This window comes from Tachypleus tridentatus, chromosome 13 (genome assembly GCF_004210375.1).
Source record: "Tachypleus tridentatus isolate NWPU-2018 chromosome 13, ASM421037v1, whole genome shotgun sequence".
NCBI lineage: Eukaryota > Metazoa > Arthropoda > Merostomata > Xiphosura > Limulidae > Tachypleus > Tachypleus tridentatus.
The window spans coordinates 31,124,037-31,148,497 of NC_134837.1; the positions used below are offsets into that span (position 1 = coordinate 31,124,037).

Genomic DNA, 24,461 nt, shown 5'->3' on the forward strand with positions numbered 1-24,461 from the left:
ATTTTCTTAATTAACTATGACTGTCCTTCTTGTTTTATAATATCGGGATCCACATTTCATAATTCAAACTCCACTAATGCCAACTCTTGATACCACTATGTAACACAAATTTTGTTCCTAGATAGTATGTGTTATTTCTTAATTGCTGATGATGTAAAAGTACAGAAAATGACCATTATTCCCTTCAAACTTTGCTTTTGTGATCTGGATAATGAAATTTAGAAATTAACGTAATTTGTATGTAAAAACGGGCAAATTTCCATACTCTCATTTACATTAGGTCTGAATAAAACAACATATGAATCAAGGTTTACATGTATTTATACTAAAGTTATACAAAAATGAACAAAAATGTTCAAATGTGAGTAGTTTTCGAGATTTGCAATTGTAATGTAAATCACTTTCACGTATCAGCCCCCAAATGTAGTCTCCTATCATGTTTAAAGGTACTTGAAGGCTGCATACTCCTTATCAAGAACTGTGACAAATTGTTTCATAAGACCCAATTTTATTTGCAATGGTGGGAACAACACCTTCTGGAAGTCAACTAGTGGCTCACACTTGACATTGTGCCTCCCCACAGAGAAATCGATCCGTTGTGGTTAGTGCTTCCTGTTGTAGTGCGCTGCGGTGTCCCTGCTGTCCCAAAGGCAAAGATAACAGAGAAACTTGGTAAAGCTTCCTCGGAGACCCATCAGGAATGCCACCATTTTGAAATCTCTGATAACCTCTCAGCCATACTCATTATACTTCAAGGCTTCTAGCAAGGTCTTGATGCTGATGTATTCCTCTTTGAGATGCCCCAAATAAGCCAGCAGAAGAGACAAATACTTATTTTTGTTGTGAGTAGCACAGCTTTGAGGCTTCTGGATGAGTTATCAATGAAAAGGCACCACTCGTTCGGGTTACAGGCAATTCCAGTTGCGTCGCACAGACTGGATACATTGTGACAGAAGCAGAGCCCACCTTGATGAGTGAAGAAGCTTGAAAAATGTCAGTGACGCTTTCTCTGACTTGCGACTTACACACTTTCATCTACCATATCCCACTCCTTGAGCCTACATGTCAAAAGCTCGGCATTCGACTTTGTTAGACCAAGATCTCTTATCAAGTCATTGAGGTCTCTTTGGTTGGGGTAATATGGATTTCACTCACCAGCTGCACTTCTGAAATTGTAAGCTGGATCTTCAACGTCTACCTCCTCTTCTTATTTGCTGCTCTCTTCTGAGGATGGCTGCTTTCTCTCTGGCAGGGTGGGCACAGGGAGCTCAGGGCAGTGTAACACTGGGGCAATGGATGATGGAAGGTCCAGACACATGATAGCAGATGCATTCTTGCCAGCCCGACGTTTGGAAGGGTCCACCATGCAGAAGTAGCAATTGCTTGAGTGGTCAGTGGGTTTACACCAAATTCTTGGAATAGCGAACTTCATGGCTGTCTTTTCCCCTCTGTACTATCCTGCAAAAGAGCAAAAAAAAATTATTATCATGAAGAAATTATTTCACCTACAACTAATGTGTAAGAGGTTCATGCAAAATATTTTATATGTGATATTTTTTTCTATATTATTTGAAATTAAAAAAAGATGTTTAAATTTTAAAAGGTTTAAAATTTGTATAATATAAAATCTTACTATTCAAGCAAGCAAAAATTGTCCGTCTTACCTTCTAGAGTTTTTTTTTTGCAGTGCTTGCAGGTAAAACGAGGTGCCCAGGGTTTGTTTTGATCTCCGACAGACATGCCGAAATATGCCTTATAGGCTTCACACATTTTAGCAGATGCTGTCACAGAGTACTTTTTCGCTATTGTCTTGATAAATTGGCCACATATATAGCAGAATGCGTCTGGAGAATTCTTGCAGTTTCTTGATGCCATCTCTGATCAAATCAGATAGGTCTGTGTGTTCCTTAGGTAGCTAAAACTAAGCTGATGTGGTGAGTGGTGAGCCTCTGTATATATATTACTATGGAAAGTTCTAGGAAATTCTAAAAGGTTGTTGAAAATTATCGTAAGTTCTACAACATTCTTGAAAATTCTCGTAAGTTCGAGAAAATTCTCTATCAGCTACTCAGCACTGAATCTACCTGGAATGTTCTGGAAAATGGATAAATTTGAAAATTTCATTACCCAGGTCAAAAAGCAAAGTTTGAAGAGAAAAATAGGTCTTTTCTATTTACTTTAGGCATAAGCAATTGGGAAATAACACCTTCTGCTTAGGAACAAGAAAAAATAAAAATTTTGTTGCATGGCGTTATTAATCTAAAAATGATAAATTATTTCTTATCAGTTTCCATTTCTTTTATAAGAAAACATATCACATTAACCTCACATTGGACTTCTTTTTACGTATTTATGTGATTTATTCCACTGGAATTGTTACTCCCATTTATGATAGCATTGAAATGGCTCAATGAAGCAATTTTACGTGACAAATAAAAATAATTTCCAAAACCTAGAAAATGAAATAGAAAATGCTTCACACACCATTTATACCACCTTTAGTGTTTTCTTAATTATATACGAATTAAAAAAATATATCCGTTAGTAAAACAAATATTATAAATCTTATCACAGTGTTTATCTATGATTTAATAGTAATAGAGATGTCTATCGCTTAACTTTGGGCTTTTGCAATAATAATGTTAATAATTGGAACTAAACGAAAAGAGCTAATACTTTAAAAAACACTTCAGTTACAAATTAAGTTATGCGTTAAAGTTTCAAGTGTTAAAACCCGCATAATTTAAAACCTTTCTGAATTTTGCATTTGTGAGTATTCAGGGATTGTGGCCTAAATCCTCTCATTTTCTTACTAATGCAAGAATATGTATGTGTTCTCCCATGTTTCCTTTTAAGTACTGCTCAATTTCGTCAATTCACACCAAACTTACCAAAGTAAAATATGGAATGTTTATTAATGAATGTAATTTATTTTTGTTTAAGAAATATCTACGACGTTGTTATTTTAACTATTAAGAACATGTTTAATATACGTGGTTCGCAACTTAAAGATTTTCCGTTGGTCAAACACATTTTGTCAATTTCAACTTTGGAATCCTTGTATAATGCCGAAATAACCAACTTTCTTTTTTGGTTCAGTTTAACATTGATTTTACAGTTATATTGTATATGTACTTTCCGGTGTTTTCATTATTGCTACTTTTGTATATATACGTTCATTCCATAATTAAAGTGCATGAAATGTACATCTGGTGACGTCGTGACTATAGTATCTAGTGTTCTTATTTTGGGAAATGTAACTGTGTGGTGAATTTTCGACAGGAGGTAAACGTGTACGAGAAAACTAAGTGTTCGAGGTTTTAATATTTAGAATATTTATGCGCAAGTTTTGTATGTAATGTATATTAATTTGTACTAAAGTAACAAGAAAAATAGGTTAGGGCTTTAGATTTGTAAATTAAAATAAAATTGAGTATTATCAAATTTGTCGTACTTTTATTTTTGTAAGTATTGTGATGAAAAATTGTACTGAGTGTGTTGTGGGCCCTAAGCTTTAACTTGGCCAAATTAGGGTAGATGCTTTACAAATTAGAACCATGTCTGTATGTATAACTAACTAACCATCTCAGCCGTTCTGAGAGAACATAACTAACTACGTTCTGTGATTTTTTGTTAATTGTTATTTAATTGTACACGTTGTAATTTGTCCACATCTTTCAAGTCTAATCATGTTAACAACAAAATCGTATTATTCATTTAGGTTTGACTGAGCTTTTGAATTTACTAATTACATGTTTTAATGATTTTTGAGTACTCTTTATAACTCTGATTCGTATATTTATTTCGTAAGTTAGGTTAAATTATTCAGTTATTAATATTAGACTTAAACATTTATCTTAGGCCTACCTATATTCTATTGTGTAATAACTACTTACAATTTATATTGACGATTTTGTTGAGCAAGAACGTATAACTTACTGCCTTATTGTGTGAACAGTTTAGTTTACTATTTAGTACTATAACTGTATTAAGTATTTTGATATCGCGCCTGTCCTCAGAAAACATTAATTAAAGTTGAACATTTTTTGCTATTCTAAGACAATGCACTTGAGATTGGATATAAATATTTTTTTCTGATAGTTATTACAAGTTTTGTATTGTATTCCATTTAGTTGGCTCATGTAATAAACTTCCTGGTAGCATTATAAACATTACTTGTGGAGTTATACTGAAAAAGAAGGATTATGAATAGGACTGAAATTGCATAAGTAAAATTTACAAGTGAAAGAAGCCAGTTTAGACAAGTTGAAAGCATACTACAACTACCATTACAGTGCATAAGCAGGGCCTTTTATAAGTAGTTTATAGAGAAGCTTACTTTATTTTTGTTCCTTATTTATCATTTTTAGAAATTTGCAATAAAAAGGTGTGTAAAGAGATACAGTATTAGGTGTATGTTTTTAAAGGCTTAGTGAAAAAGCTGTTTAAGAGATTTCAGTCTTTAGTGACAGCCTATGAAACTGAGCTTATTAAGTATAACTTTGTATATGAACATGGTTTACTTCTAGCTATTAATAAACGAAATATTTACTCAGGTATTTGTTTTTGCCAAATATCTTGTTAGAAACTTTTTGAAAACTCTGTCAAGGGTTCTTCCACCTTTAATTCTTAACCATTAAATGACTGCCTGCAACATTCCTGCTGGTTAAGGATTAAATAAGTTTTTTTTAAAAACCTGTTTTTATTTGAAATATTTTCAGTACTATTAAAGGTTCTTTCTGTTAATATTCCCTAATTTACAACATCGTGATAAAGTATGCCATATACTTGTAGAATCATCAATATATCCAGTCAGTAAATTTAAATTAATTTTAGACTTTGAAGATAGGTGCATGTGTCAGTGTTTATCTTGTATTTCTCTATTATCAGTGTAATGTTGTTATTGTTAGTCTAATAATTGCAATTCAAAGGATTACTTTTTGACATTTATGTTTTCCTATATTTATTACCTAAAACTTCTAGTCTGAACTTGCTTTTATGTATATATTTGTTTCTGGACTATGTAAGTAAACATATTGGTAGAAGCAGCTGTAGGTTTAATGTTTTAGAACACATCAGTCTTGCTATTTGATATTGACCTAAATTGGTGGACAAAGCACAGATAACCCAGTGTGTAGTTTTGAGGTTAATTACAGTTATTTCACTAAATATAGTTTAAGCAACTCCAATATGTCAGATATGCTATACTTTCCTACCTGTATAAAGCAGTCCATGACATTTTGGTATTTGTTATGTACAAAAATGGCTTTGAGTGTTGAAGTTGATTGTGTTAGTATGTGCAAATTACCAGTTTCAATACTATAAAGTTATTTAATTGGGATATCTAAATTTTTGAAAGGACTTCTTGTTCGAGAGGAACATCAGTCATGCAAGAATGAAGAAAAGGGTTTATTGTAGTTGAAACCTTCTGTTGAATGTATAGCCATGGTTAAGAAAATCCTCAGAAAAACAGGACTTTTAGTTCTGCTTATAATACTTTCTGATTTGTAAACAAGAAAGTTTTTGTAACCATTTAAAAATGTTGGAAAATCTCACATAATTGTAACTATTGCAACTTACTAAAAGGAAGGATATCAAGGTATTGGAAATAGAATTGAAAAAGTAACTTGATTAATCAGTATTAGTAATCTATGAACATTGTTTACATAAATTGTTGTTGCATAGAAAAAATCAAAACTGAGGAACACCTTAAATAATAGTTAATTTTCACTATTTTGATTAAATGAACCATTCAGTGGTCAAAGTTCTGATAAACTTAAATATTTTATTGTTACAAATTAATCAGCTAGTTAGAATTACTCTTTTGGGGCATCATTGAAATTTCAATTATTCAAACTGTCCTTTAATCAAGACATTGTCATTATTATTTTTGAATAATTTAAATTTCCTTATCTAAAGTTGTGTCATAGCTCTTGAAAATAATCAACTAATTGTAATTAGTGTTTCCAGATGTTAATGTTTTTTTTTATTATTTCAGCTACTTAAGTTATTAAAATATTGCTGTTTTGTTTGTTATGCACAAAGCTACACAATGGGCTGTCTGTGCTCTTTTTACTACAGCTATTGAAACCTGATTTTTAAGACTAAGTTTTTATATTTTGTGTGAGAATAATCAGTAAGTTGAATTTAACCTGTAAATGTACAAGATGATTAATTAATTAGTAAATTCTGCTAATTCTTCAGTTCTAACTGAAAATAATACAAGTAAAATGACACAGTCACTAAACCTTTTGCATCAGTTAAAAATGTTTTGCACATAGTCAACAAGCGTTTGTTGTATTAGAAGTATTTCAGACATTTCACTTGTTCGTGAGTACAGTTTGTTTTTCAGTTATAAACTGAATATTGTGCTTGATAATTTAACTTGTGTTGTAATTTTGAATTCATGAGAAAATTTATTGATATTAGAATGTGAAGGGATGCTTAAATTGGTTTATTGATAGATAGAATATGAAGGGTTATTTGAAGTCAGTTTATTGATGTATATATAAGAATGTGAAAGGTTATATTGAAGTTGGTTTAGAAAATTAAATAAATCCTTTTGTAGAAGTGATATAGGGCTAATAGTCTACTGTGAAATTTTCCCCTTTCTATATTCCTGTACAACACTATGTAACACTTAAACATACATCACAAGTACAATTTTGTACAAACATGCTACATTAAATATGTTGCATATACATTAGCACAGAGCAGTGATATCTTTGTATACATTTTTACTCTGTACTGCCATAGTTTACTTACAGTAGGTAAACACAACACACTAATGATTGCAGTTGCCACAGGTGTTATCTTTCCCGTTGTTCAAATGCTCAGTATATACAATAAAGTCTTTTTTTGTCATTTTGTATTTTCAAACACATACATGTGTAGGTATGTGTGTGTGTATCTACACGTATACAAGGTTCTGTACAGTTTATTCATGTTCAGTGTATGTACACACACACACACACACACACACACACACACACACATTTTTATTCTCATATCTATGTATATAGATATACCTTCATTTTCCAGTTCAAAACATCGGCTAACTGTGACATTGTATAAAGTACTATTTATATAGGTACTTCTACAAAATCTGTCTACATAAATTATAATCAGGGCATGAAAAGAAAATAGATACTAAGCATCTACAATGTAAGTTTAATGATTTCTTTCCTGTGAGAAGTTTGAGATGTAAATTTTAATAATTCACTAATAAGTTACTTTTTAACATTCAGCATTATGTAAATATGTGAAACCATTATAAGCTTACAACTTGTGAGCTTTTAACACCAGAAAATTGCTGAAGTAATATATAACATTTTTATTGCTTAAACATGTATTTAGTTAACCTAGTTGTCAGTATTATGTATTTGAGTAACTTACAAAGTGTTTGAAAAACTACATCTACTGCAGTTTCTTTTTAATACTTTGTGTTAATCATAGTAGTTTTACAGAGTTTTGCATGCTCCATCTTTGAGTTTGAGAATGATATAGTGAGTTTATTGAATTTGTGTTTAAAATTTGTATATTGTGTGTATTACAATAGTTGAAACTATTTCTATTTTGACGAAATGTACAGTAAATCATGAAATGACATTCATTTAAGTATCTTGTGTATTTAGTTAATTTTTTTAAATATTTTTTTTACAGGCCTGTGTGTAATTTTCAGGAACTTAAGCCACTCTTCCACAGTCCTTATACTTACTAGTATCCAGTTGGATTTTTTGTGGGGTGCAAAAACTTTCAAGCGAGCATGTAAATGAAGTGATATGTGACAATAACTACTGGCACCTTAACAAACAAACTCTAGCTTTCCTATTGACAAAGCAGTACATTGTTTTCAGTTATACTTCTTTTCTCCAAAAATGGTAGGTCTGTTTGTCTTTGAATAGAATGTAAAAATAACTGATTTTGTGAATAATGCATATTAAAAGTTAATTAACTTGGCTATTGTTCAAAACAAATGTAAGACTGTTAGAGTGTAAAATACTTGGAGGATCTTTTCATGTTTATTAGACCCAAAATATTTTGTCATTGTTAATTTCAGCTTTGTATATTTCACAAATAGTTTTAAAATTTCAAGTTATGATTTAAGAACTTTCAAACAAATTGAATCTTTACCCAAATTGTGACTTAGTAAAAAGACCAAATAAAGATATTTTAAAATGTATTAAATAAATAAGACTGTCAAAATATTGTTACTTATCAGATGTTGATAAGCTTAAAACTAGAAAAGTCCATGTCCCTATGACTTTTAAATTTCCATGGTATAGTTATTTTTATTTCAAATAATTAATTTGTATTTAGATAGTTACATCTTTTGTTATTTTTATGAATGTATATAAATGGTTGATTATAATCTCCACCCTGCAGTGTGGATTCCTGTATGTGGTGAGAGGACCTTCCAAAAAAGGTTCTGTTCTTTCAGTTCACCTCCTCTGGAAACTAAACATCCACCCATGTGTTTGCTGTGCATAATGACCCATGAAAGGGAGGAGAGGATCCTGATGGTTAAAGGGTCCAACTCTAACACACCATTTTGACCTTGAATTCCTGTAGATAGACAACCTTGAGATGGCCTCCCTTAGTTCAGTCACATGGTTCACTTGGGCTAGGGTCAACCAAGTACCAGTGTTGGATGTTCTCAACCAGTGTTGTTGAAATTGTATCTGATGATGGCGTTTGGTTACAGTGCTCATGAAACCCTGGCTTTGCTGCAATGTTCTTGTTTGGCACTGTAGTGCATCCCCTTGTTAGGGTTCCATGGTGGGTGGAATTTGTAGGCACTGAAATATTCTTTCTTTATTATAGATCTCCAAAATAAAATTTAAATAAGACAGTGAAAAAACAGTACACAGGTAGATGACCACATCTTGATTCTGAGCAGTAATCTTCAACATCTGTAACACCTGTACCTCATTTTCTTATCCTACATTCTCTTTCAGACAAACCTTTAGGGAAAATGTCTCCATTTTAGTTTAGAAGAGACTAGATGGACTTGCTGGCTCTCCAAAGTCAGTCAAAAAGCTTTGCTCAGGTGACATATTGATAAAAACATTTACTCCTGAACACAGTGAATTCCTTTTATATGGCTATATCCATTGAGGTTACTCCCCATGCTACTTTAAATTCGTTATGAGGAGTTATTGTTGAGAGAAATTTGAAGAACATCCCCGAGTCGGAGATCCTTGCTAGTTTCTCCATCCAAGGAGTTTCTGCAGTGGGGCATATCTCTGCTCGTAAAGATGGAATTATGATGCCGACCAGTGTCTTCATTTTGACATTTACATCACCATGTCCACATGCCACATCAAGGCAAGTTATTTTAATTGCAAAGTACGATCATATATTCCAAACCCTTTCAGATGTTTCCAGTGTCAGCTGTTTGGTCACTTGAAGACATCATGCCATTGTTCCTTAACGTGTGCAGGCAATTCCAAGTCTGTGCTCTTTCCTACATGAACTTGGAATCCTTCGGAGCTGTGTTTTCAATGTCATATTCTTCAGTATAAAGATTAATGCCATCACTGAACAACTTACTCTTACCGTTGCAAACAGACTCTATGCTGACGACTTCGACATCTCATGTCAGTCGTTTAACATGGAGGTTTATTAAGCGGCAGCTACAGACTGTCCTCAATCATTTACTGAAGTGGACCACAGCAAACGGTTTTAATTTTTCTCTCTCTAAAACTGTTTGCATGCATTTTTGTCACTAGCAGGATATTCACTTTGATCCTGAACTGTGTGTCTGTGAAGTTGTGCTTCCTGAGCCAAAGTTCTTGGGGCTTATCTTTAACTGTAAGCTTACCTATATATCACACATCAAGCAAATATGAATCAAATGTACAAGAGCATTGAACATTCTTCACATCCTCTCTTCCACCACTTTGGGAGCAGATTGATGTTCTGTGCTAAAGATATATCGTTCTCTTGTTCGATTAAAACTAGACAGTGCTGGATCCTGTTCATCATCAGGGGCTTTGGCTCTACATGGGAGCTTTCCGAGCTTTCCCAGTCCATAGCTTGTACACAGTCTCATAAACCTCCTCTACACCTCTGCTGTTTGCAGTTATCTTTACCATATGCTTGAAAACTTTGATTCTTATGGCAGCATCCCACCTGGGAATGTATTTTCCTTCCTTTGTGGGCCATGCTTTTTCATTACAGATGATCTGTGGCATTGTTCCTTTTGGCCTTTGTGTCCAAGCACAGTTGGATGAATTGGGTCTGTCCTTCGATAACATTGCTGTATCCACTGATCAGCTTATCCAACTATGGCTTATTACAATCCCCAAATGTGATATTTCTTTAAATCATCTGAGAAAAGTAGATACTTCCAGTTGAAAGCACCATCTTTTATTTACTGAATATCTTTTGAACCATCCCTCCATTCCCATTTATATGGATGGTTTGAAATCAGGTGACTGTGGGCTCTGCCATGGTGTGTTGTGATTCGGTGGTTGTGCACAGTATCCCCTCTGCACTTTCTGTGTTCACTGCCAAACTGTATGCCATTTCTCTTGCTGTGGACCATGCACAAGCTAAGCAATACTCAAATTACACTAGTTATTCTGATTCAAGATCAGTCGGCTAGTTCATTTGGGCCAGGGTCCATTGAGTGCCAGTGTAGGATGTTCTCTAGGGGTGTAGTGGACATCATGTCTGATACTGGTGTTCTGATATAGTGCTCACAAAACCCTGGTGTCATTGCAGTGACCTTATATGGCACTGTAGAGTGACACCTTGTAGGGATCCATGGTGGGTGGGGTCACTGGGCACCAAAATATTCTTTTTTCATTATGGATACCCCTGAAGTTAAACAATAAACAAGCATGACAACATAGAAAAAAATTCGACTACTGGCAAACGACCACACATTGATGACTCTGTGTGGTCAAACTCACAACTTGAATCTGTCCCTGAATTTTTAATTATACATTCTCTAACTGAAAAACCCTTAGGATAGATGTCCCCATTTTTATTCAGAAGAGTTTGGTTGGGTTTGCTCGCTCTCATAAATTGGTAAAAGAAGTTAGAGACTGGGAACATTTTAGTGGAAACATCATCACAATGTTCCAAACTCCTGTTAAAATCAAAGGCCATTGGGGATATACCCATTGAGGTTACTCCTCATTCTACTTTGAATTCTTCTGATAGAGACTTAGACCATTCCTGAGTCAGAGATCCTTGCAGGTTTCACCAGCCGAGATGTTACAGCTGTGCGCTGAACTTTTACTTGTAAAGAGAGGATTATAAAGCCGACAAATGTTCTAATATTAACATTTATAACATCACGTCCTCTTACCACAATCAAGGCAGGATATCTGAATTGTAATGTACAGCCTTATATTTCTAACCCTGTTAGATGTTTTCATTGTCAATGATTTGGTCATTCAAAAACATCTTTCTGTGGTTCCTTGACATGTGCCTGTTGTGCTGGTAAAGACCATGATGCTTTTGAATGCCAACTAGAACTGCATTGTGTTAACTGTAATGGTCCACATCCTTCCCATTTTACTTCTTACCCTAAATGGGTGGAAAAGAAAGAAGTACAATGTCTCAAGAGAATTCACAATATTACTTACCAAGAGGCTTGGAAATTACTATTCCCACTTTCATCTCAGACTAATGCTGCTGTAATCCGTTCCACTGCTACATTAAGAGTCCAGACAGACCTTCCTGTGCCTCCTATAGAATCCTTAATAGCGCATCTTAATCTAGTACCCTCCAAAACCAACAGAGTTAACAAATCAGTATCTACTTTTATCTTTATCCCTATCGCATCTTCCAGTTGTTGTCCAACTTCACCTTGTTCAAGCCCAAGTGTTTTCATGGGGTCTTCCTCTCTTGACACCCCAAAAATTAAACCATTCATTCACACCCTCAGTCACTGGAACATATGCCTACAAACACTGACCTGCTTTCTCGATCCAGTGCAGGATTACTAGAGAGTGTCAGACCCACATCCAGCAGAAAAGAAAAACACGGTCGCAAGCAGAGGGTCACTTTGCCATATTCTCCTCCTAAATAAATAAAAATGGCCACACTTATCCAATGGAACTGTCATTTTCAATCAAATGTGAGTTACATCAAAGATTTGATCGACTTTTATCATCCCAAATGTCTTTCTTTGGAGGAAACATTTTTAAAACCTACTAATACAGTCACAATTTGACAATACTCCTTATACCGAAATGACAGGTCATGTGTAGGACAAGGACATGGGGGGAGTAGCACTGCTGATTGAGCAGCATGTGCCCACCCAATCTTGTCATTGAATATGTCCTTGGAAGCTGTAGCCATCTGTATCTCCTTGGGTTGTACCATCACTGTTTGCTCTCTTTACCCCTGGAAAAATTATAATCAATTTGACCTTGATGCTCTCATTGTGCAACTGCCAACCCCTATTTAATTTTTGGGGATCTTAATGGGTAAAATCTCCTGGGGAAGTTCTAGTATTGATGTGAGGGGTTGTGATATAGAGCATATGCTCTTGAATTACAACCTGTCTCTCTTCAATACTGGCTCTTACACTTATTTTCATGCACCCAGTCAGTCATTTACTGCTATAGATCTTTCTGTCTGCTCCCCTTTGCTTTCACTTGCTTTTCTAGGGAGTTTGACATCAATCCATGGGGTAGTGATCATTTCCTATCATATTAAGAGAGATTTGCTGTGGTCAGTGCCACCTGACTTGTGTGCCTTAGTGGAAGTTGGACAAGGCCAAATGGCCCTCTTTCACTGCTCTCTTGAAACTTGATCCTACCATCTTATGTAAATCATTGATAGATGATTGTGTAGCAGCAGTAAGTAACTGTTTTGTCCAAGCAGCTGCTCAGTGCATCCCCAAAACCTCAACATTTTTCCTACAGCATCCCTGCCCTTGGTGGAATTCTGCTTGTTATATAACATGAAAAGCTCGTAAATATGCTTGGGATAAATTTCATAGATATCCCACACTTTCAAACCACATTGCATTTCAGCAAGCATGTACTTGGAGAATTAGATGTCAAAGCCAGAAGGAATCTTGGATTAAATACACTTCAGCATTTCTTCAACCACCAATATCCAATGGCCATGAAGTTGCTGATGCTCAGAGCATTGCCAACATTCTTGGTGAATGTTTCTCTCATGTATCTAGCTCTTCAAACTCATCCGCTTCTTTCTTAGCTATTAAAACATGAGTTGAACATCTGCCTCTTTCCTTTTCAACTGATCATCCCTATGACTACAATTGCCTTCTTACATTGGTGAAACTTAAACTTGCACTTCATTGGTCTCGTAATACATCAGTTGGACCTGATGATATACATTATGAGATGCTATGCCACCTTTCTCCTGCCTCTCTTACTATTCTCCTGGCTGTCTTTAACCATATATGGCAGGAGAATGTCTTTCCTGATCCTTGGTGCCAAGTTATTGTACTCCCTATTCTTAAGCCTGGGAAGGATCCAAAGATTCCTTTGAATTACCGTCCAATTGCTTTGATAAGTTGTCTCGGTAAGATCTTAGAGAGGATGATTAATGCTCATCTTGTTTGGTTCCTTGAATCAAACAAACTTAATTTGCCTGAGCATCAACTAGAGAAGCCTTTTTGAAGTGACATCTTTCTATTTTTTTTTATTTAGAGAAAGCTTATGACACAAGATGGAGATATGGCATCTTGTGAGACTTTCACTTGTACAGATTGCATGGCAAGTTGCCACTTTTTATTAAGCATTTTTTAATAAACTGTTGATTCCAGGTCTGTATGGGCTTAACATTTTCCTAATTTTCCCACACACATCGAGTTTCTCAGGGCTGTGTTCTGAGTGTCACACTTTTTATTATAAAGATTAATGTCATCAGTGAACAGCTACCCCTATACTTGCAATTGGTTTTTTCGTTGATGACTTTCACATCTTATGTCAGTCATTAAACATGAGGTTTATTGAGCAGCAGCTACAAACTGCAATCAGTCATATACTTAAGTGGACCACAGCAAATGGTTTTCATCTTTCTCTCCCTAAAACTGTTTGTGTACATTTCTGCTGCCAATGGGGGATATTCATTCAGATCAAGAACTTTATATTGATGATGATGTACTCCCTGTTGTCCCTGAGGCAAAGTTCTTAGGTCTTATATTTGACTGTAAATTAAACGTTGTTTTACTAATCAAGCAACTTTGTGTCAAATGTATAAGAGCACTGATCATCCTTCTTGTCCTCTCTTCCACCTTTTGGGGAATGGATCGATACTCCATGTCTAAAATTTATCGTGCCCTTATTCGATCCAAACTTGTTTATGGTTGTGCCAGAACCTCAGCACTGAAACTGTTGGATTCTATCCACCATCAGGGGCTTTGGCTTTGCACTGGGGCTTTTCATACTCCTCCAGTCCAAAGTTTGTATGTGGAGTCCCAGAAACCCCCTCTGTATATTTGCCATTTGCAACTGTCTTTTATGTATGCTTCCAAACTTTGCTCTTTACCACAGCAACCAACCTGGGGTTGTGTTTTCCATCCTCAGTGGGCTACAATTTTTTTATAATGGAAAATCTGCCATTGTTCCTTTTAGCCTACATATCCAGGCTCAATCAGAAAAATTGGATCTATCTTTGAGTAGCATAGCAGTATCCACAGATCGGCCTCTTCTATCATGGCTAATTACTATCCTCAACTGTGACCTATCTTTTAGTCATCTGAGAGAGGTAGATACTCTTGATTGGAAATATTGCTCTTTATTTGCTGAACATCTTTCAAAGGACTCCTCCATTCCAATATATACAGATGGTTCAAAATCAGGTGACTCTGTAGACTTTGCCATGGTTTGTTACAGTTTGGTTGTAGCACACAGAATCCCCTCTACAGTTTCTGTGTTCACTGCCAAATTCTATGCCATTTGTCTTGCCCTGAATCATATTGAAACTATGCAATATACAAATTTTATGATCTGTTCTGATTCACTCAGCTGTCTATTGGCCCTGACATAATTCCATGTTAGTTACCACCCTATACTTATCATCATTGAAAACAAACTGGCTAATCTCTCTCTGTCATCAATCTCTGTCCAGTGTTATGGACACTAGGTCATGTTGGTGTTTGTGGGTATGAGCTAGCTGACAGAGTAGGAAATTCCATCTGCTCTGGCTCTATCACCACTGTCTCTGTTCCATACATGGACTGTGGTCCAGTTATTAAAACCCAACTGTACCTGGAGTGAGTAACAAAATAATAAGCATTTTCAAATCAAGCCTTTTTTAGCTCTTTGGCCATCTTGTTTCTGTAAAGATCGAAGGGAGGAAGTTGTTTTGGCTAGACTACACATTGGTCAGTTTTTTAACTCACCACTTCCTTTGGTACTGATGCACCATCGTCTGGTGTGTGTGGCACTCAGGTCACAATCATACATGTTTTATTATCATGCTGTTGTTACAACGAAGAATGATGATGCCATTTTAAACATCTGTAAGGTATGTTTGCCCTTAATATTAGCCAGTGTCGTAGGTGATACTGCCCACCTCACTCGTGTGTTTACGTTTTTAAGAGCCATTAGTCTTTTTAACTTAAGGTTTTTATTGGACTATATTGTTCAGGCATGATTTATTTTACAAACTTTTATTTTGACCTGAACCCAGGACTAGAAAGACCAACTTCAGGTGACTGATAGCAAGTTTGAACTTAATGCTTTAGTCTTCCTGGCAGGTCTTAATTTTACATATTTTATGTATTTTTGCCTTAATTTCCATATACCATTATAGTATACTACATCTTGTTTGGCACAGATAGCCTAGTAGCTTTTTGCCACTAAACATGAAATTCCTATCTGCAGTTATGACAGAAAGTGTTCGTACCCCTGCGTCCCAAGTAGGTTTTTGCTCATAACTTAAAAATTGTATCACGATTAGGATAATAGACGTATCGTATATTATAAATATTATACTGACACACATTACATAATTTTTTATGTAAATTAAACAACAAATAAACTGTTTATAAACAACTAACCAAAAATAGGAGCAGAAAGTGTTTGTACATTTCAGAACGTGTGAAAAAACTGATATTCCTGTAAAAATTTTTAGTTTGGCGAATAAACTACATTATACTATTTCAGAACTATACACTGGGTTCATAATTATTGAATATTAGCCAGCAAAAAATGTGCTTCCGGCAATTTAATGCCGTCTCTGTCATCATCTTCTTGGTCATGATGGCGAACTGGAAACAACTGTCCAGTGATTTAAAATGAATTATTGTAAAACACAAGTCTCATGTGTCTCTTTCTGGTATTGATACACAACTTAACATGCTAAAATCTACTGTTTAAAGCATAACTGCCAAGTTTAAGCTCACAGGATTAACTGTTAACCTCCCTCATTTCGAACGCCCCACCAAAATTCCAGAGAGAACAAAGAAGATTCTCAGAGAAGTTAGAAGGAACCCTCGTTTAGCACGTAATGACATACAGAAACTGGGGTTGAAGTAAGCACCTCTACAGTTACGAACATGTTACGCTCTTCTGGGTTCAAAGCATGCCATACTCGTAGAACTCCATACTTAAAGCCTGTTTATTTAGAAGCACGATTGAGGTATGCAAGAAAGCATTTAGATAAACCCTTTACATATTGGAAGAGTATTCTTTGGTCAGACGAGAGTAAAATCGAGCTTTTCAGCCACAATGTTGTTCGCAATATTTTTCATTAGAAGGGGGAATGAAATCTTCCAAAGAACACCATCCCTACAGTTAAACATGGAGGTAGCTCGATCATGCTATGAGCTTCCTTCAGCTCTTCTGGTGTAAGTGGCCTTCACCGCGTCAATGGAATCATGAAAAAAAAAGTACGTTTATATATTAGGCACTTATATCAAGAATGTTGCTCTGAACTTGAGGCTTGGGCGTCGTTGGATCTTCCAGCATGACAATGACCCTAAGCGCACATCGAAATATGTGCAATCCTGGTTGCAGAGGAACCATATAAGTGTTCTGGAGTGGCCATTCCAGTTACCTGATCTTAACCCAATTGAAAACATTTAGGTATGAATTGAAGACCAGGGTTCATCAGCGTCATCTGAAAAACTTGCAAGAGTTGGAGACCTTCTGTGAAGAAGAATGGAAGAAAATACCAGTCGAGTACTGTCAAACGGTCATGGAGGGCTATGAGGAGAGATTGATGCACGAACGCTTTCTGCCCCTCCTATGTTTTGTTATTTGTTTATAAACAGTTTATTTGTCCTTCAGTTTACATAAAAATTTATGTAGATGTGTGTTAGTATAATATTTATAATATACTGTATTTTAATTACCCCAATCGTGATACTTTTAACATTTATGAGGAAAAAACTACTCATGACGCAGGGGTACGAACACTTTCTATCGTAACTGTACCTACCTACGACTTAATGACAGCACCATTTTAAACATGTTTTCTTCCAAGGTTTATTCCTAACATTGGACATTATCATTGGTGATAGTGACACTGTCCACCTTACAAATGTTTTTCTTTTAGCCTTTGATGTTTGAACTTGCCCATTAGTCATCTTGGTGAGTTATAATAATTAAAATTGTGCTGCAGAAAGTCTAAAAACTCACATTGCTTTACTTTCTCTCATTGTTTTGCTTTACCTTGATTCTTTTTTTGTGAATTTTAATGATTTTATTTTACTTTTAAATTTGGTTTACCAGTTGTTTGGCACAGATAACCTATTTGCTTTGTGCAATAAAACACCAAGCAACCAACTATAATCACCAATGTTTAATTGATACATACTGACAAAGCTAAATGTATGACCCTCTTACCCTAAATAGTGGTTGGAGAACCATTGTGTAAAGTTTTATATATTATTTCAAGTTATACCTTCTTTTGGCTAATAACTAAGTTTTTGTCATGTGAATAGTCATTTTTACATCTTTGAACATTTCTGAACTATAATTTTGCATAGTAAACTTATCTTTGTAGGCTATCCAGTTATACATTATTCTAGCATACAAGTTATTTCTTCTTTCACGTGTATTGTAATCAGAGACGTGTCTTGTCTTAAAACATTTTTTCTTGCAAGGTAAGAATTGTATATGTAAACTATATCATTTAGATAAATAATAAGCATCATCTCCTAATCAAACTGTTTCTTATGTAAGAAAGTGTACTTTTTTTTATATGTATATTCACCTTTCTATTCTCTCCCTGTGAAATAGTGCTTGTGGTGGCATTATTAAGTGGTTGGATTTTCATGTTGTAATAAATGTTTCCAACATGATTTTTACTATTTTCTTCTCCACAGTCTATAGCAGAATTCCTGAAAGAGCTGCCTTCTCATAATGAAAGCAACTTTACAAAGTTTCAAGCTGACACGACATCGAAGACCACTGTAAGTTATTCCTCCTTCTCAGTGTTTGTTCAGTTACATTAACTCTTTAGTCATTTGAATATTGTGCCAAGAGAAATATTACTGGTACCATCTCCAGAAGTTATGCTTGTTGAAAAACAATTTACAATTATTGGAATATAAACAGTGTAAATTACACAGACTTACAGAATTAATTGTGATATATTAATTAACTTGTGTATAGTTCTTAGTTGCACTGTGTACTGTGTAATTTACTAAATCTAATTAGTAATTTTTATAAGTTTGTTATTGTGATTTTTTCACTAATAATAGTGCATACTAAAAATGACAGTAATACAACAATGTATATTGCATTATTGAAATGCAAAACTAAAGTGTTAGTATGGCATGAACATGCCTCATGTTGACTCTAGCCCTACAATATTCATCATTTATTACTAAAATGTAGAACAAAAACATGGTATAATTTCTGGCAACAATCTCGGGAAAAATATTTGTTTTCTTTTCGTTGGTTACCAGTTTCCTGTTTTACGAATCTTGTTATTTTAGGCATATTGCTTTAAAAATGAGAAGTTGTACATTATACTAATTTACTATTATACACTGAAAAAATGCTAAAAGTTGAGTGTTTGTCTCTTTCTATGCATATATAGAATATTAATACTGATAAGGTTAAGTAAATTAAAACCCAGGGTACATTTCATATTCCACAGGATAGCTTGTACCCTGGGGCCCTTTCAATTAGTGCAGCATTTATTTTTTATTTTTGTTCAGCTTGTTTTTGGTTATAACAAACTAATATATAATTTTTTCTAGTTAAATTTTTACTGTATCACATGATTATTTTGAATGGATACCATAGGCACATCAAATTTCAATAATAGTATTTGGTGTATGCACAATATTCCTTTTTGTTTTTATTCACAGCTTTCAATTTTATCTGGGTTCTGCATTTAGTAGACTTGATATTTGCAAAGTAGAACAATAGTTTGCACAAACTGAAATTTTAATTAAAGTCTCAGTTCATTGAGACCTTCATATTGTGATGTTAATAAATCTTGTGACCTACATTAATTCCATACAATGTTTAGGGGAAGGCCTTTGTTTTTGAGGTGTTTTTTTATTAGTTAAATAAATTAATCATAAAATTAAGTAGTTAAAGCACAGAGATGTCAAGAAGTTTACTTTATCGTAGTTTCTTTTCTTTTTTCATATTTATTTTCCTATTTACAACTGTTTCTTTTACTTTTCATATTTATTTTTCTTTTCTTTCTAACTTTTTTACCATCTCCCTTCTTTTTTAAGACCCATATTTTCTGAATTATTCCCACACCTTTTGGAAACTTATTCTAAAAACGTTACCCCTGAATTTAATTTTTAACTTTGTCCCCCCTCCCTCTCTGAAAATGACACAATATTAAAGTCTTTTGTGAAAATGTGAAATACATATAAAGGAATGAAGTGTGATTTGTTTTATGAATGATAGTCATCAACATTTAAGACTTGTATGATCTTATTGGTAGGTGGGATATTGTTAAAAGATTGGAAATTTCATGTATTTTGAAACATACTTTAATACTTATCAGCATATTAGAAATGTAAATTACATTTAGTGTATACACATGTATAACAGCTCAAAGAAAGAACCATTTTGCATCAACCATATTCTGTTTGGATATCTTGCTTTGACATTCTGATATGTGCTTACAAGAGTAAAAAAAAACAAAAAAACATATCAGTTGAGTATGACTAACTTAAAATCTTCCATACCATGTGGTATGGAAGTATTGAATTTTTAATACATCGTCAGTGACTTAGCAAAGAATACTAGTTCGATATGTTATTTAGAACCAAGTTTCAACTTATTTTACCTCATTTTTCATTCATTCTCAGGTAATTGTAATTATTACAAACTGTCATAATTTTTTTGAAGGGTATAATTACATATAGCCATTTAAACATTTTTCAACATTGTAGAATTTTAAGTTTTGTTTTGTGTGTGTATACACATTTTTTGTCTTCAGGTAAAAAGACCAGCAGTGTATCTGCCCACAAAGGACCATCCATCTGAACAAAGTAAAGTTTTGTTTTATTGTAAATATTTAGAAATAGTAAATAATATGTGATAAAACATCAATGACTTGTCAGCAGAGAGAATATGGACCTGAATGGTAATACTTAAACAGATTTAGTTTGAAAGCTTAAATCAACTTATTAATAAGGACCAAAAATATACTCAGTTTAGTAAGATATTTCACTACATTCCTTAAGCCTAAAACACGTCCTTGCTTCTTTATCAAAAATTATTACTTAAATATATTAATGCATTCATTTTATTATTTATGTGATTTGTGTAGATAAATCTATTTATTCCTAGAGGATTAGAGAAATCCTAAAGAGAGGTTCACATACATTTAAAATGTACTTGACAGATTTTTCTTTGTTGTTTCATATATCCAGATGGTGCTCAGTTTCATCCTAGGTTTTGTACAATCATAATAAATTGTATTTAGACAGGAACTAATATGGTGATATAAAGTGGTAAAAAGAGAAGTATTTTAAATATAGTACCATGTTTTTATTTCAAGATGACTGGTATGGTATTAAAACATTTATTAAAATAAAGAACAACATTTTGACCTTCTTAGGTCATCTTCAGGTTAACAAAGGTAGTTTGCAAACTCCTTCACTTAAATAAATGTTATAGAAATTATTTTTCCTCAGTCTTGATGGGTTTTTTTTCCCAACACTAATTAGGTGGTTTTTAACCATAACATTAACCCTTAAACAGTAGCAATGTTGCAGGTAGCATCATCGGTTGTTGATGGCTGCTGTTTAAGAGTTAGTATCTACTAACTGTTGTGCATGATTTGAGGTGTTAATTTTTTATGCAAAGAGTTTCTACTTCCTTTTTATTATTAGCATTATTACTGGATGGCATGCATTTGTGATAGTAACCCATCCCTATTTATCTCACATGTGTTTATAATATTCCAAGCTATATGTACTATTGAAGGTTTGACATACCTTCCTCTCAAACTTAATGACAGCTTTAACTATCTTGTGAATGTTTTTTTTTAACAAATAAATACGCATGCTTAAACTTTAAAACACTTATTTTTAGTTTCCATACTCACTGATAGGAATCAGATATGTAAATATTTAGTAAGCTGTACTGATATCAAGTAGCATGATAATTTGTAAGAAGTATGCAGGGAATTGTACAAGAACTGTTTTATTTTATTTGTTACAGTCATAACAACAGAGAAGACAAATATTCTCTTACGATACTTACATCAGCAATGGGATAGAAAAGTAAGTAAATATAAATCAAACACAAACACCCAATTTGTAATTTTCTTCCTTAGGGTATTTGAAATCTCAGTTATAAGCTCTCCTCAGCAGAGAGTTAACACACGTTTTTCTGTGTTGTATGCATATGTAAGGAAGTATCTAATTTTGTTTGCACTGTAAGTGCTACAGTAATAGCAGAGCATAACTTGCTTCAATTCTAAGAACTGGAGAATTTTTATCACATCCAGTTTGATGAATTATGCAAGTTTCTTTTGTGGTAACAATCTGCATTTTTGTTGATGTTATTGTTAACCATTTAATTTAGTGGTTTGTTGTCCGATATAGACCATGTTTGATTTCATAAGAAAATGTGAGTGAGATATGGTAATGCATTGTGGTATAGTTTTTGTGTGTCTACTGATCTGATGCTTAAGAATTAGTCTTCAAGGCACACAGTCAACAGTCAAAGCTTTGTCATAACTTTATTTTTCTTTAAATTAGAATTCAACAAAAAAACGAGATTCTAGCCATACAGGAAGCGGAACTGAAGACGAAAATACTTCTCGTAAAAGGCTCCGCACCGATGGTGCTAGTAATAGTCCATCTTAATGTTGTTTAGTGCAAGGGGTTGATATAAAAATGGTCTGTATAAAGTAAAACTATCAAGTGCTAGCAATGGAATATCAACTGAATCTATTTTACTTTTTTCTTTTCATTATAATAATAATAATAAGACAAAACTTCAAATGAATGTAGCAGTGTCTTACATCTGGTGTTTTAACTATCGAGATTAGAGATTTTTTTTTCATCCTAACTTATCTTGTATGCTATTGGAGGAATGGTATCTTTTAAAAAATTCTTTGTATTTATGTATTTCACTGTTTACCTATTAAACTGACTGAAGTACCACTTTAAAACAGTTCATCAAAATAAATAAAATATAACTAATGATAGACATGTTGAACACACTTGTGACAAGTTGTTTCACAAAAAATAAGTTATTGACTATTTTACACTATTTTAATTGATACTATTGTTAAACAGTGAATTTTACCAAGTATTCAACTATAATTTAGAATAGATAACACATCAAATTAAAGATTCTTAAAGATATTGATGAAATTAAGAGAAGTTGGTTTCATACTCTCATTTTTTTTTCTAATGATACTAGTATTTTACTGGCAAATTATTGGCTTGTTTTTATATAGTGAACAAGTTTTGTGTGTGGCTAGCTTCTCACAGTGAGCATAGTTTGTACATTGTAATGTTCCACTAGCTTTTTAAAATTACAGTTTGTATATTGAAGAAAATTTGAATAAGTTTTACTAAAAGAATATATTATGTTGCTTGTATGAGAACTGTTAAAAGAAAAGGAAACCAGAAATAAGAAAGAATCATAAATTGCTTATTGTTTTATGAAAATAGCACTGCTTATATTTGTAATTTTTGTGTTGAAAATTATTCAGTATTGTAGTTTTACTATATAGCATTAAGACAACAAATGTAACAGTGAACTTTGTTAAAATAGAGCAAAAATTGTTTGACAGGTTAGGAGTTGTTGATTAAAAAATAAGATTCAATGAATGTGAATACATGTTGTTAGAATCATTTTCACATGTCCAACATATTCATAAGAACAAGTTTTTGTTACTGAAAAATTATATAACTTGAACCAAGCAGTTTCTCTACAGATACACGTGACTTTTGCCTTTAACAGCATGTATGAATGTTGCAGTTGGTTAACTGAGTTGTTTAAATGTTAAAATAATTGGTAGCTGTGACTTGAGATACAGCAATTGTTGGGGTACCATGACATTCCCAAAATGGTACAACTATCTGTTAAAATAGAATTTTCCTTTAAAAACGAAATGTAAAGAGAACATCCCAATATGCAAAATCATTTCATTGAATACCTTCCATATCTATCACGTTTTTTTGTTCTGTTGAATATTTTTGGTATCATATATGACTGTGTATCATGATTTTGCATGTTGCTTTTTTATTACATTGGTTATGATTTATCAACTATGTATTAGTCTTTTTTTCTCTCATATAAAAACGTATGAATAATGTGCAGTTATTCACTACATGTATTATATGTTTAACTACCAGGGATACAACAGTAATGTAAAAATGTGTAGCTTTCACTTATGGAATATAATTTTTGACACATTTGATATTGTACCTGTTGTATGTTTTTAGTTGTCTTTTCATAATAGGTTCCTCTCTTCTTGTTTTTTTTAAGGGAAAAGTAAACGGATTTACACTTTAATAAAAGAAAGTTTAGAATGCCACGTAAACATGCACCTCCCCAACAACACACATTTTCCAATGTGAAGGGTTGTCTCGAATAAAATATTTTTTGTTTTATGGCTTAAACTTTTGGAAGTCATATCATTAAATACTATTGTGAAAAAATACTTTTGAGACCATAAAAAAATATTAAACCAAATTTATATAACAAAAAAAGGTTTGACAAATAAAATTGTTGCAGTGTTCAAAATCAGTATAACTTAATATTAAAAAAAATATTTGAAATGAGTTGACTCTAAAGTTGCATACATTACTCCAATACCTTCAAGCTAAAAAAGCAATAATAATATTTAAAAGTAAAGTGCCTTAATTGAGAATCGAGAGATTTGATTATCTGCTTATTCCTATAAGGCACAAAAAAAGCCCCAATACATAAGCTTGAATACTGATAGAAATATTTGCAAAGGTACTAAAAACCACTCGCATACATTTGCTAATTTTGTTATATAAATATCAAAGAAAGGTTAAAGGCCTACTAAAAAGAGTATTACATTATTTATAGTTAGAACATTTTGTA

The 24,461-nt window shown here is 33.4% G+C and overlaps 1 protein-coding gene across 7 annotated transcripts; it reads left to right on the top strand.

Moving 5' to 3' along the window:
• Positions 1–2,595: 2,595 nt before the first annotated feature.
• LOC143240689 (DET1- and DDB1-associated protein 1-like) lies at positions 2,596–24,169 on the top strand. 7 transcript variants are annotated; one of them, XM_076483543.1, is made up of 6 exons: positions 2,596–2,769; positions 7,663–7,880; positions 18,272–18,358; positions 20,362–20,413; positions 21,591–21,652; positions 22,133–24,169. In XM_076483543.1, exons 2-6 carry the CDS (start codon positions 7,878–7,880, stop codon positions 22,238–22,240), a joined length of 312 nt encoding a protein of 103 aa, XP_076339658.1. In that variant the 5' UTR covers positions 2,596–2,769; positions 7,663–7,877; the 3' UTR covers positions 22,241–24,169. The 7 variants fall into 7 exon arrangements, with proteins under 7 accessions (XP_076339658.1, XP_076339655.1, XP_076339656.1 ...); XM_076483540.1 differs by lacking the exon at positions 2,596–2,769 and adding an exon at positions 3,128–3,285; XM_076483541.1 differs by lacking the exon at positions 2,596–2,769 and adding an exon at positions 3,188–3,317.
• The last annotated feature ends 292 nt before the right edge of the window (positions 24,170–24,461 follow it).